At 36.3% G+C, this 15,097-nt stretch overlaps 1 protein-coding gene across 3 annotated transcripts in view; it reads left to right on the forward strand.

Moving 5' to 3' along the window:
- ppp2r5c (protein phosphatase 2 regulatory subunit B', gamma) overlaps positions 1–14,398 on the forward strand; it is a 52,019-nt gene extending 37,621 nt beyond the window's left edge. Inside the window, exons 10-16 of one of the 3 annotated variants that reach the window (XM_012968159.3) lie at positions 1,276–1,329; positions 4,165–4,335; positions 5,901–6,028; positions 7,185–7,286; positions 8,140–8,212; positions 10,433–10,514; positions 11,237–14,398. In XM_012968159.3, coding sequence (XP_012823613.1) covers positions 1,276–1,329; positions 4,165–4,335; positions 5,901–6,028; positions 7,185–7,286; positions 8,140–8,212; positions 10,433–10,468 — 564 coding nt within the window. In that variant the 3' untranslated portion in view covers positions 10,469–10,514; positions 11,237–14,398. 3 annotated transcript variants of the gene reach the window in all.
- Positions 14,399–15,097: the final 699 nt, after the last annotated feature.

The raw sequence follows: 15,097 nt of genomic DNA on the forward strand, positions 1-15,097 counted from the left end.
CTGAGGTGTGAACACTACAGGGGGTGAACAATGCAGAGATTAAAAGGTGTGAACAACACAAGGGATTACATATTTAAACAATACAGCCTGATTACAGCCTGAATCTGAGGTGAGAACCATGCAGGGGGGCAGTTAATCACAGTACTGATACCATTTAGAGCTTACACAAGAGTAAGCCATCAAAGCAGCCAGACAGGTGGGGGGCCACACAGAGGGGGGTCGCGGGCCGCCAGTTGGACAGCACTGATGTATGTTATTGAGTTAGAAAGAGGTGGGGCATGTGATGTAGATGGTTTTGCTGCCCTGACTGAAACCGACCATGAAAGTGATTGTCTGTTTGGCTGGGTAAGCTCTAGCTATGAAAAGAAATATCTTCAACAAACATAATCTTTGTTAAATTGTCCATTTTGCTAAAATTCAATAAGGACAGCATTGTATAATTTTGTAACTCAATTACTAGTGAACCCTACAAATATTCTCTCTCATTTCTTTTTGGTTGTGTGCAGAAAAATTAATCTTTTGCTGCCTAAACTAGCACTTTGGATGATTTTGATATATAGGTTGCAACCTCTGCTATAGAACTTACTTATTTGAAGATACCTCAACGTGGTCATTATAAATGCTTCAATGATAATATGATGTGTAGTGAGGCTTTTACGCATGTGTTTATCTTTTTCGAATTGTTTGGAAAATGTACCTACCTGACAAACCCATGCTTGTTTGTCACAACGAGCCATTACCAGTGGTGAAGGTCAGACTGCTGCCCACTTTTCCTGAAACATGCAGTTAGCAGCCCAGCTTCCACTTCATCTAAACTGAGTGAAAGTTTTAGGTCAATTATGTGAAACCTGTATATAACTTAGATATTGGCTAGTGTGTATGTTATAGAATACCTCTAGCTTGAAAGGTAAAGTTCTATTTCAGATGAGTAATTTGATACTTCTAAGGGAAGTGTGAAGCAAGCGCTTTGACTATGCAAGTAATATTTCCTGTCATTAAACATAGTGGGACAACTGTTTTAGGGGGGAAATCAAAACGCAGATCGTCGCATGTACAGGTATAGGATCCTAGGAAGTAGTACAGTTTGCTCTGGACCAGCAATCCATAATACCCTTGTTTTATTTTAAGTGCATTAAAACAGCAAATTTTCTGCTGATTGTTTACGGGGTATTATGCACCAGGTTATACTGCTTATGTTAATGTTAAAGATACCAGCAGATGTAATTTGAAGCATAAGGTTTTATTATCTAAACTGATGATACATTTTTCTTTCAGCTGGCATATTGCGTAGTACAGTTTTTAGAAAAAGACAGCACTCTGACTGAACCAGTAAGTTGTTTTTTATTTTTAAATTTGGTTTTGTGTTGGACATAACTGTTGATCATCTTGTGATAGTTGATGAAACATCATAAACACCACAATTTCTCTTATTTATAGTTTTAAGTAATATGAGGCAACTTTTGGTGCTTTGTTGCAAATTTATTTTTTTTTTAAAAAATTAGAAAATTAGGACTAAAAACTCTCTAAAGCTCCCAAAGATGATGATCATTCCCAAAATAAACCCTGTGTGGTTAACACCAGTATCCCACAACTTAGGTCAGTTTTTGACCCCAAAGAGAGGCGTCATATAAATTTAAATATAATGGAAATGTATTAGACCAAGGGAAGTAACTACTTTCCATTGCTGCAATAATCTATTAAACAGAATGCTGTTTCACTTTTTTTAAGTTAGTTGTGCCATTAAGGCACAGTTTGCATACTCTGTGATTGAAACTGTTCCTAGTAGAATTTAGAATTTTGGACACTTACCTCAGTTGTTCTTTTGGCTATTAATCATACCTCCAAAAGCTATCCTTCTTAAGCTTTTTGAAAAATGGACACTGCTTACCTGCCCTAATACCCGATGTCTGAAATACTTTGGAAGCAAGCTATAACTCCTTAATAAGGGGCAGATTTATCAAAGAATATAGCCAAATGTTACTGCAAAATCATGTTTGTGAAAAAAAAAATTAAATCAAGCCAGCGCAAACCTGCAAGTCCTCAGCATTTTGGCATGTGAATAATCACCTTTTGTTCATGAAAATGCATCAATAAAAATGGGAAAACTGAGATTTCTGAAATAACCATGATTTTTTCATGAAATGTACTCAATTGTAATTAACCCATTGTTGATAACAAGTGTAAAATCATGGAAAAAGTCACAATGGAGTTATGATAGTTTAACCAAAATTTTGATAAACATGCTTCTAAATGTCAAAGATAAAGTGATCAGATAATAACTATGTCCATAGGATTTATATAATCCCATGCAAGTTACATTATCTTAACCCAACCATTACTGATCTGGGGCCCCAAATGCAAATAACCGTTCCTTCTTTATAGAATAATATTTTAGAGGCTACCCCCCACAAATTTTTAAAAATGTGGACCAGATGGGTAAACATACTGAGCAAATTACAGGCATACCTCCAAATTTTGAGACCTTCACTGCACATTGCATCCCACTCACATCACCCTTACATTTGCTTATTCCCATCTCCCTTCTCCTTCCCCTATTTATTTTACTATCAGCAATAATGCAAAAAACCCCATGATTACTATTCATTCTGAAGTTTTGTTTTATTAACTGGCAGTTGGTGTTGCGTGAGGTCTGTGTACTTCTCCTGTTATCTCCTGCTGTACTAATTATAGAAGCCTCTTGTGTCTTGTCTCCATGTACAATTTTTTTTGGCAAGTTTACAGTTTGGTGTTTGTTGAAGTTACAAACCCAAATGAAGTAACATTTACTAATGTAATAAACATGCAAAGCAATCAGAAGTGTTCTAACAATTAAAATAGGCACTCATTTCAGCTATTTAAAAGTTATTTGTAAATGAAATTGCAATTGATAGCAGTGTCTCTGTCCTTTAATATTGCCTTCTCAATTTGCAAATGATAGGTGTTTTTTTCTTTTTATAGAAATTAGCTTTCCTTCAGTCAAGATTTAAGTTTGTGCAGTCTCTTGCACACTTTTGTTATTCTTCTTCTCTGGAGGTCTGTTAAAGGGCACCTATAACATCAAAATTGCTTCCCCCACCAAAGGTGCAGGTTATTACAGCCCACATTCCAGTTGTTTCTTTAAGAAAACTCCCCATGTGAGTACTATGCTCCTTTACCCCACACTTCCAGTGGGGGAAACAATTTTGATGTCATGGGTGCCTTTAATCACAGAATATTCAAACTGTGGGAGCCATGGGACAGGACACACCCACCAGGTGCAAACTTGTGGCGTGGGGTTTCTGTGCTGTGGGAGGGGCTGTTTTATGTGGCCCGTGGTGACTGTGCCTGACTGCGCCGCTCCAGTCCCAGTGGTGCTGTGACTGACCATGCAATTGCCTGAGTGTCCGCTCCAAGCAGTCGCTTTCGTTCTTCCCTGCAGGGGGTGCGTATTATGTAGTTCCTCGATTGGTGCTGCACGGTCAGGCACAGTCACCACTGGCCACATAAAACAGCCAGGCGGGCTTTGTGTTTGGCATGTGCTTTAGAAGCTTAGCACTGTGTGGAGTAATGAGAGAGGTTATGTACACAGGAAAGGGAAGTTATGGAGAGGAGCAGAAAAAGCCAGCAATCTCACATCTCCATGTGGATTCTGCACAGGGTCATTACATGTACTGTAAGGTTGCATTGTATGAATATCCCAATTTAGCATGTTTTACCTAGAAGTAATTTTAAAGGGAGAACTTATGCTATAATACATTTCCTGCCAATTATGTAGACTCTTCATTCGCAAGGAAGTAAGAGTGCCAGTAAAGGATTTTCTACGTTTGCAGGACAATTTTAAATCTGTAGGATGAATGCACAGTTCTGAATGTTTCCAGTGGCTGGTGGGAAATGGAGTAAAATGAAAAGTATACAGGGTTGCACAACGAGGTTGGCAGATGCCGTCTTCTGCTTCTTTGTATAAAACAAAAGAAAAAAGGAATAAGATGCTTGTTCTGTAGCCCGTCATATCAGCCAAAATATATCCTTGGATAAATATTTTGGGTAGTGAAGTCTGTAATATACAAGGGTACTTACATAACCACTGGCACACTACTGCCAAAATGTGCTCGTCTAAATATTTATTTTTTTACAGGTTAATCACTTATCTAGTCAACTGAACTTATTTTTTGCATACTTTTATAGGTGGTAATGGCATTACTTAAATATTGGCCGAAAACCCACAGTCCAAAGGAAGTCATGTTTTTAAATGAGCTGGAAGAAATTTTAGATGTGATAGAGCCTTCAGAGTTTGTAAAAGTCATGGAGCCTCTTTTCCGGCAGCTGGCCAAGTGTGTTTCAAGTCCGCACTTTCAGGTATGATTTCTAAACTATGTTTGAAAAGTACCTGTACTTCAAACTATTTTAATGATGGACGGTGAGCTTTTATAGCATGAAAACACCTTCCTTTAGCCTCATATGTTTTATTTGCAGTGCATATTATGAACACATCTGTACAGTTAACAAAACCACACAACAGAGCAAAAAAAAAAAAACAAAACTATAGGTCTAAGTATTTTCTCATGATTCAAATGCTTTACAAGTAGTGATTCAGATTGACTTCAGTAGAAAGTTGTTTTCAAACATTTTGCCAGCTGAGCCCAAGGCAACTTAAAAAATAGCACCAATATGTCATGTATGCCATTCACAGTATGTTCTGGAGTATGGCATTATATGTAGTGACTATAGATTTCTAAAGTGCATTATGATTAAGTAAGTAGGCTTGCAATAGATGTAGTCTCCATGGATTTTGCCAAAGCGTATAATGGAGTGCCTTATACATGTTTGTTTTTTAAACCAAGGTCTGCTGGTCTTTGTAATCATTTTTTATACATGGATAGAAAACTGGCTTGTGTTGCGCTACATTCTGTACTTGGATTAGGGTTCACTTTTGTTTAATTTGTTCAGTAATTACTTTGGGTGGGCAGGTGTATCTGTTTTTGCCAATGACACACAACTGTGCAGGCCAATTAATCGATTAAACTCACATATCGAATGCTTGCTTATTTATTAATGTGGTAAACTTGTGCGAATGAAAAAACTTGTATACCTTGAATTTTTGAATTTACAAAATGGAATATCTCAAATTGAAAATATGGCTTTTAGAAAAAGTTTTACATTTGAGTTTTTTTTAAGGATACAAACATGGAGTAGTTTCAATTTCCCTGTTTAGGTTAATAAATAACAAAAAAAATATATTTTTGTAGTTATGCAAAGTGTGTTCAGTACAAGCCCTGTTCATTGAACTCATGCTGAACAAGGAGTATACTGACCCTTTAATGAAACTAAGGACTTAGGAGTACTTGTGAAAAATAAACGTAGCTGTAGCAAGCAATGCCAAAGAGTATCAGGAAGCGCCAACAGGGTATTGTCCTAGAAAGCGCATGGATTTAAGGGAGGAAATAATCATCCTTACCTTTTACAAAGCACCAGTTAGATTCCATATAGAAAATACAGTTTCAGTTTGGGTCTCCAGTGCTTATAAGGCATATTAGTCAAACTGAGAAATTCTTGAGAAGAATGACAAAGCTGATAAATATGAAAAGTCTCTGTTATGAGAAAACTTTGGACAAGTTAGTAATATTGTTTATACTGGAGAAGAAGTGATCTACTAACTATGTTTAAATATATAAGGGAACCATACAATTAATTGATTCTTTATTCATGTGCACATCTTCCCATGTGGGGTTGGCATGGTTGTATTTAATACAGGGAAATTTCCATTTTTAATTGATGATAATTATAATTGATTTAAAAAAATACAGTTAATTCTAAATTGGTTTGTTGGGTCCCATATCTGACTTCCCCACTGTTGCACTTCTAAAGGAGAGCTGCATGTTGAAGTCTAAGAAAATACAATTAATTTTGTGTTTTATTTTCAGGTTGCAGAAAGAGCATTGTATTATTGGAATAATGAGTATATCATGAGTTTAATCAGTGATAATGCAGCTAAGATTTTGCCCATTATGTTCCCATCCTTGTATCGGAATTCAAAGACACATTGGAACAAGTAAGAAAATTACCTGCCACCCTTCATATAGTAAAGCCTCTTATGAACTGTTTTAACTGGTGTATATAGATAATTTGTGTATGATTAGCAAAGGATTAGCTGCAATTTTAGATTTTTATAAATATAGTGACCCTTTAGGCCAAGATCAAAGGGGCATAGTCAAAATGAAAAAAAAAAATTAAAAACCCCATGTGCCCACTTACTGCCATTCAGATATCTTTTAGTATTTTTTTTATAGTATCAGCAAAATTGTTAATTCATATACAGGTATGGTATCTATTATACAGAAACCCAATAATTCATATTTTTTTAAAAAATGATTCTTTTTCTCTGTAATAAACAGTAAGTTGTACTTGATCCCAACTTAGGATATAATTAATCCTTACTGGGGGCAAAACAGTCCTATTGGGGTTTAAATTATATTCTAGTAGATTTTTAGATATACGGTTCCAAATTACGCAAAGACCCCTTTTCTGAAAACCCCAGGTCCTGAGCATTTTGAATAACAGGTCCCACACAATCATGTTTTGTCCAAACTCCACTCCATGACTCAATTTTGTCACTGTGCAGATAGTGTTGTGTGGCTAAGTGGATGATGCCACCCTTTTTATTGTGCCAACTTTATTACCTGTTCCAAACAGTCCTTGTAAAATGGGTGAACACTAGTCTCTACAGAAAAATTAGAGCATGTGCAAACTGTTGGGTTTACTGACGGAAAACTAAGATTACTTTCCAAACCCACACATGGCAAATTGTATCAGTCTGATACATGCAGCGGGACGGACATATGGCAAGCTAAGATTCCCCATTCTTTCCCTAGTGACCCCATACACAAAACAAATTGGGCGCAATCTTACAGGTGCCCCAGGGAAATACCGTTAATCTGCAAGTTTTCCTGGAAATATGCAAGTGTAAACCATTGGATTTATCCAAGTCAAATATAGCCTCCTAGCAGTGTGTCTTACACCAAATACAAAATAAGAACAGCTTATTTGACAGTTTTGTAAGCATTGCTGTATTTACAGAAGGTACCAGTCCCATAGAAGTACATAAAAAGGGCTTCGAACATCTCTGCTTAAAGGCTTTTTGTAGTTGCTGTGAATGCTGCTATTCTAGTTTGTATAGATGGTTTTTAATTAGTTCATCCTTTCTCTAGGACAATTCATGGTTTGATATACAATGCCCTGAAACTTTTTATGGAGATGAACCAAAAATTATTTGATGACTGCACTCAACAGTTCAAAGCAGAAAAGCAGAAGTAAGTTAACTTTTATCATTTGTGCTCTATACGTTGCCAGAACACTGGCATCTAGGTTTTTTATTACTTCATAGTTTTGCCTACTATAACCAGGGTTCCTTCCTTGAAAATCTGGGGTTAATGCACAAGCAACCTAACTTAACGTAAGCTGACTCGTGTTTTGCATTTTTTTAGATGCTTTAAATGTGCTTCTAGCTCCATAGTGGACCTTAATAAATATCCTACACAATCCAGTTGAGAACCCACGGAGCAGTTCAGTCGCCCACAGTAGATCCCTGCTATCACGGGCAACTAACCACCCCAAAATGGCTTTACACCGGCAACAAGAGAAGTCACCAGTTAAAAGCCCTTCTCATCGCTTTGGTAATTGGAATTCGCACAAAGTTTCCTCCTGCAGGTAACTTTGCACAACTTCAGAAAACAAAGCAACGTAAAGGGCTTTCCACCGGAGGCTCCTATTGTTGCCGTGTGCAAATCAAGCCTGTTTGAGGTGTGGTATGTATTCTTTTAATCTCTGATTTGGGGTCCCACTTGCTGATTATTAAATTGGGCCCTTTTTGAGTGCAATTTCTGTAATGGCATAATATAACATAGGTGCACAAATATAATGAGACATTGAAAGGTATAAGCAATGCATTGAAATGATTTGTCAGACATAATATCTTTTTTACTTTGTAAAAAGAAAGATACACTCACAGAAGCATAGATTCTGAAGGGTTACCCCTGCTGACATCATACAGGTTTCGATGCACTTATTGTATTTTGCTAAATTGTGTTTTTAGAAGATTCTATAAAATTGCTGAAATTTGACTTTCTGGTAATTTTCAGTTGTAATTTTGATGTTCTGATGCAGGGAAAAACTAAAACTGAAAGAACGAGAAGAAGCATGGATTAAAATTGAAAATCTAGCCAAATCTAATCCCCAGGTGTGTATAAGTACCAGTTCGTAATTAGCCCTAAATAAAGTTTGTCTGATGAAAAAAAAATCTGCTTCTGCCACTATTGTCTCTATAAGTGACAGTTAAGAAGCCATCAGTTTTATCACTAGTTCTCTGAACCAGAATGACAGACACATTACCTTATTACAAGGTGAAAACTTTTTAAAACAAGGTTAAAATGTTCTCGACTGAAGACTTGAGAGTTTAGCTCATCAGATATAATCCTCTGTGGCTTGTACTTGTGTATAGAAGTGAGGCTGTTTCACAAAGTTATATGTACCACAGAAAAAATGTTGGTGTATTAAGTTTTCGGAGGGAAAACTTTTAGGTTGGGTTGAATAGTGTTTGCATTCCCATCACTGACTTTAAAGGAATAGTGTCATGGGAAAACATGTTTTTTCAAACCACATCAGTTCTGGGCAATTCTGGCACTGCCTGTAGGACCCAAGGCCTAAGCACTTAGATATTTGCAACTAGTCCAGTTTTAATAATGACTGGAAATTAGTAGATGTGTAGAGGTGTACCTCTGTAACTCTGTTTTTGTGGCCCTTCATGTCATAATTGCAACTAAGTTTGGTATCTTGTTTAAATAGATCAGGGGTCGGGAACCTTTTTGGCTGAGAGAGCCATAAACACCACATATTTTAAAATGTAATTCTGTGAGAGCCATACAGTATGTTTGGCCACAGATGCTGCGGGGCAAGGGTGGGTCCCATGGATGCCGGATGCGATGCATAGGAGGGCGTGGCCTACGCTCGTACACGTCTTCGAACACGTCTTCTATCCGCCAATCGCAGGCCACGCCCCCGTTTTTTTTTTATTATTATTATTAAAGATTTGGCAGCGAGCCAGATGCAGCCATCAAAAGAGCCATATCTGGCTCCCGAGCCATAGGTTCCCTACCCCTGATATAGATTATGGGAAGAGACTAAAATACTGTGTACCAAAGAGGTAATTAAGATGTGTAAAAAAAAAAAAACTAAGTTTTTATTTCAAACTTAAATAATTATTTGGCACAATCCCTAAAAATCGGGTACCTATTCAATTTTAACTCACATCCACTACTGTCTTAAAGGGGCGGTTCACCTTTTAAGTTTTACAATGTTACAGAATAGCCAGTTCTTTGCAACTTTTTAATTGGAGGTCACTGACCCTAGCAGCCAAAAAAATTATTGCTCTTTGAGGGTATAATTTCATTCTTATCGTTTCTTTTTTTTATGTTATCTTTCAATTCAGATTCACTTCTCCTATTCATATTCCATTTTCTCACTTCATGGTTGCTAGGATAATTTGGACTCTAGGAACAGTATAGCAGCTAAAATTTCAAATTGGAGTATTGCTGAATATAAAGCTAAATAATTTTAAAACTACAAATAAAAAATGAAGATCGATTGTGCATTGTTTCAGAATAGCTTTGTCTTGAACATACTAAAAGCTAACTTAAACGCGAATAGCCTCTTTAAGTAAATGCTTAAATTATGAGCAGAATGACTGAAATGCATGTCTCAGTCTCAAACCTGCATGATTTAAGCAACTTTATACAGGTATAGAATCCCTTATCTGGAAACCTGTTACATAAGGCTATGAATTAAGGTATGCCCGTCTCCCATAGAACCAATTTTAAGCCATTTATCTAATTTTTTAAAATTATTTCCCTTTTCTCTAGGGATAATGATAAAGTGTAAGCAGTATTTGTCAGTCCCTTTCCTTTCCATACTGCTGGTTCTAACTCTTCAACAATGTAGCAGAAGCCAGAACTTGTTCAGCTTAGACTTGGTTGTCACAATGCTTTGCATGTTCGGTGATTTTCAGACCTGTAAGGGCTCTGGTACACGGGAAGATTAGTCGCCCGAGATTTGTCGTGGGCGACTAAACTCCCTCATATGCCAGAGCCCTAAAGAAGCATGCAAGACATTGTGGGGTTAAGAGTCTGGGCTGGATACCTTTTGTTTTATTGCTTCAGGACAGATCCAGCTTTTAATTGCAGTTACATTTACAAACAACTTTAATTGAAAGTTAGTGGTTTTAAATTAGATCAAAGAGTGCTTAAAATTACATTTGATTTTGCAAAATTACGATTTTTTTTTATTATTTGACAAAGGAAGTAACAGAAGATCTAAGTTTTTTTTTTTTTCTATTATGGATGACTATTTTAATACACTTTGCATTTTAGTACCCTATGTATACTGACACCTCTGCTCTGAACAGTCCTGTTGCAATGGAAACAGATGGGCCCTTACTTGAAGACGTACAGATGCTTAAAAAGACAGTAAAAGAAGAAGCTTCTCAGGTAATATTATTTATTTGCTTTCCATTTATGTAACGCTACGCCAGTGCGGTGATGTCATAATAAATTGTTTTATTGAAATCTCTTCCAAGGCTTTGTACTGTATGCAATTGCTTTGACCCATTTTAGTGCTTTCCAACAAAAGAGAGTGCACTGTTACAGCATCATAGCTCCATCACATTTGGGGCATTTTTTTTTTTATCTCACCAGACTATTCCTGATCTTCCCATAATACCACCACTTTCTTGTAAATACCACTTTTTTGTTTGTCCAAAAACATGTCTTCCAGAAGGCACCTTCAGTGACTGAAATCACACACCTTTGCCCTGGGCCGATGCCCTTCTTCAATAACTTAGCAGCCTTTGTACTTAGCAGTACTTTGTTGCAGAGCACAGAGGCAACATTTAAACTCTGCTCCCAGATGTCCCTTGTGGCGTCTTTGGGTGAGGTACAGTACTGCTTCCAGTGATTACTATACTGTGCATGCTTCCATTTCAAGCCAATGCAAACTACACCTGCGATCATATTTAAATTGCACTGCTACAAAGTTGCAAAAACTTTTGCCTTTATGCTCAAATTAGCAAATTGGCACCCTTTGTATGTATATATTTTTGTCCTTTAAGACTCAAGGCATATGATTGAGTGGTTTACCCGCTCAAACCAGCCTTTTGTACATTCCATTATTGTGGTTTTTTTTTGGCTTACATTATTATTGTTGTTCTTAGGCTCAAAAAGATCTAAAGAAGGAACGGCCTCTTGTGCGACGTAAATCAGAATTGCCTCAGGACATCTATACCATGAAAGCCTTGGAATCCCACTGCAGAGCTGATGAATTAATATCACATGATGGGCATTAGACTATGACAATTATATATTACTTTGTGGATTCTTCTTTTTTCCGGAAGCAGTTACACAGTAGAAAACTATTACTTTTTTGTGCCATACCAATCTGTTAAACACAGTGAAAGCTTTCTTCGACCCAGTTCTGTAGGCAATAACTAAACACAGTGTACAGCTCAAGATTAGATGTTCAAACAATGGTGATATACCTGATTCTGTATGCAGAACATTGGGTTGAATTATATTAAGTAGCCACACAGCTGGCTGGAAACAGGAGTACCAATTGGAGATGTACGTCAAGAAGTCTACCATTGCTCAAAGTAAAGCACTGATAGGATTTACAGCAAAATGACAGCCATGCAAATGTCAAATTGGTGCTTAAAAGAGATCTGCTTATTAGTTTAAGTACTAACCTTTCTTTGGTCTCTCTTAAATGAGTGTCTGGTATTCTTGCAGTTAGGGGAACAAAATAGGCTTTACTTGCATGTGCTATATAGAGTTCAATGGGTAATTTTCTGACAATCCCAAATAGGTTTTTCTCAGTTATGTATATTGTTTGCATTGAATGAGCTCATGAATTGTTGAAGTACTTTCTGTGTATTGAAAGCCATATTTTTGTCACTCATAGCAAAGTATTACCGTTCCATTATACTAGAAGTGCACTAAGATCGTGTATTGCCCTGGGGTAAGTCAAATAACTTAAACTTCAACAACAAACTTAAGTGTTGAAAATTTTGTTTTTCTTGAAATAAAATCCTGTTTCACTGCTGATGTTTCTGCTGACCATTTGGGGGTATTGGCCTGGTTTTGGCCTTTCTCAAACACATTAGTACTACATAGCAAGTAAACACAATTTCAAGGCAAATACATACATATCATTAAAAAAAATAAGAAGTGCATGTTTGGTGCTGACAGTATGCAAAAGGTGTACCCTTTTATTGCTAAGTGTCCAGTGGGCCATTGAAATTAAAGGCATCTCCAGCAACAGAAGGGTTAAGTTTAAGAACTGGCATGCATCCACATTCTCTGTTTCTATTTTAGAAGCACACGTACAGGCAGATTTTGCAGGTAATATGTAAATATTTCCATGTCATTTTCCATATGCAGTGCTGCTATATTTTCACCAAGGTTATATGCATGTTCTGCCCTTTTGTTATAGGTAACAAAAACAGCAGAGTAAATGTGAGCCCTGTCATCCTTCTCTCTATTTCTCAGGGTGGCCAGTATTAATGTTGCTATGGAAGGTAGTTTTTGAAGGGGGGCGGTGGGGGTCCCTTTTCAAATGAGATACAATACAAGTATATTTGTGGTCAAAATTCTTTAAAAAATATTTTTCCTATACAAAGTAAAACTCTTATCATTTTGCTCAAACATGTTTAAAATAAATTAGATTAGTTAATCTAATCTAACTTTTGCTACGTGCACAAAATATCTAGGCTTTTTTTCCTGAACTGTCATTTAGTGTTCATTAAGCATAGGAAGGCTCTGATATAAAAACCCTTAAGACGTTCCAAGATCCCCATGTTGTAAGAATTCCTGTTTAAACTTGAAAACTAACGCTTTAACAATAATACAAAGTGGAGGTGATACCATATCTTTAAGGGACACTGGGTGCTTGTATATTGTGTATATATATCTATATATTTGGTATACCATTGTTTGAACTTCCATCTTTTGCTGTATTTTTTTTTTCTCATGTTTATTTTTTCTGTTTAATTTTTTTTTTCTCATATATTGGCAGCAAGTTTCTAGAAAGACATATTTCTTTGTTTTTACCTGACATTTAACTTGTTTATCAGTGTTTGGTTGATTGTCTAATGCTCAGCATATAAGAACATTTACTGTCCAGACTTTTACTGTTGACCTTTATTTAAGATAAACATTCACCAATCGAATCTTCACGCTCCTTTTTGCATATCCCTGTAATGATCTGGGGTTGCAATATGTGGATCATTTTTAAGGACCGATTCTGCACTTTAAAAAAAAAAAACATTGGATTGGATTAAACTATTTCAAATGTATCTTATCAATAGAAACTTAAGCTAATTTGTGGAGAGGTTGTAATGCGTCCTCTTATTGAGATATATGAGATAAAGCAGCACCACTGTGCAGCCTTTTACCTGTAGTGGGTCATACAGGAGCTTTTACCTGTAGTGGGTCATACAGGAGCCAAATTATATAAAAACATTTTTCAACATTTTACAGAGCCCTTGAACAGCATGGGGGGCATAAAAAATCCCTTTGAGGGACATATCCGGCCAGTGGCCTCCAGCTGGACAGCCCTGTAATAAAATTTAATATAGCTTTGACGTAGCTTCTGCTCCTGCAATATCTTAGTGAAACCTCAAATTAAAAATAATTCCTACTAATGTCTTTTGGTGATTGCTTATCTTAAAGTGAAATAAACTCCCCATTTGTTGACTTCACATGCTTTTCCAAGAATTTTACATGTACATGAGGAATGTTAACAGTAATATGATGAGTGTCTTTTAGTGTGGCTTTAGTATGGCTTTATTTTAATATTGTACATACATTGTACTTTGTTTTATGGTAATAACGTAATAAAACTTTAGACTTCATATTTTGTACAAAATGGCCCTGTCTACCCGTTACAAATGCTAGAATGGAAATAGCTGGGAGAAAGCACCTTAGCATTGTCATTTCCTCTTACCAACCCACTCCTATCTTTCACAGACACACATGCCTACATATATCTAACCTGGACTAAAGTTAGTTTACCAGGTTATCCTTAAATATGTTAGTTTGATTGCAATTTTGTAACCCTTTTTTCTTTTGCTATTTATCAAAGCACTTGCCAATTAATGTGCTACTTCTTTCAAGCTAACATGGTGTATAATATGGACTCAATAAAGAACATGTGACTTTTTTTTTTGTTCAGTATAGGAACTGTCAGTCATGTATGATAAACCTAATCATGAAGCAGTATACTTTTGTTTAACTGGATTTGATTCTAAAATACAGTCTCGTTTTTATTGCCAAACACCTGTTGAAAAACTCTTCCTGGTGTCACTAAAACGCTTGCATACGTTTGGGAATTGTACGTAATTCTCCTAATCTTGTGGCATGATTTCTGAAGATGCATTTGCAGTAGTTTGGCATAGAAATGGAAGTTTTTGGTAGACCAATAATGTCTCATCACCCATATTGTACATTTTTTTTATTTATGGATAATGCATAGCAGCTGTACACACAAGTTAATTCTGACATTTAACTAACTGGTAAATTAAAAGACGTGACATTTACCTTTAAAAATAAAAATGTAAAAAATATGCTAGAATTAACATATTGTAAATGTATGTTGCGTTTGTTATAATGTCCATTTTCCATAACCAGATACTTCGTCTGTTTTTATTTTTACTCAGTGAGGTCACATGACTTTATTCTTTTTTTTTTTTTTTTTTTTTTTCCATATTCTAAACATTTTGTCTTTGCTCTTACTTTTGCAATTTACTACTGTGAGTGGCTTGCACACCCCACAGTTGCCAAAGGGACAGCTTCCTTTGTAGCATAGAAATCCCTCCTACCCAGTCGCTCTTCTTTACTTATACAGCGTCTGCAAAATGACAACAGAGCATTGTGGTCATCAGAATATTCTTCACACCTGAAGCAGCTTCTTCAAATTAATGAACCTTATGCATAACATGCAGGTGGAACATTGGTTACACAAGATGGCACAGTCCTAAAACTGGAAATTATTAAATAGCATGCTTATAGGGGATCTGACA

Source organism: Xenopus tropicalis, chromosome 8, assembly GCF_000004195.4.
Source record: "Xenopus tropicalis strain Nigerian chromosome 8, UCB_Xtro_10.0, whole genome shotgun sequence".
NCBI lineage: Eukaryota > Metazoa > Chordata > Amphibia > Anura > Pipidae > Xenopus > Xenopus tropicalis.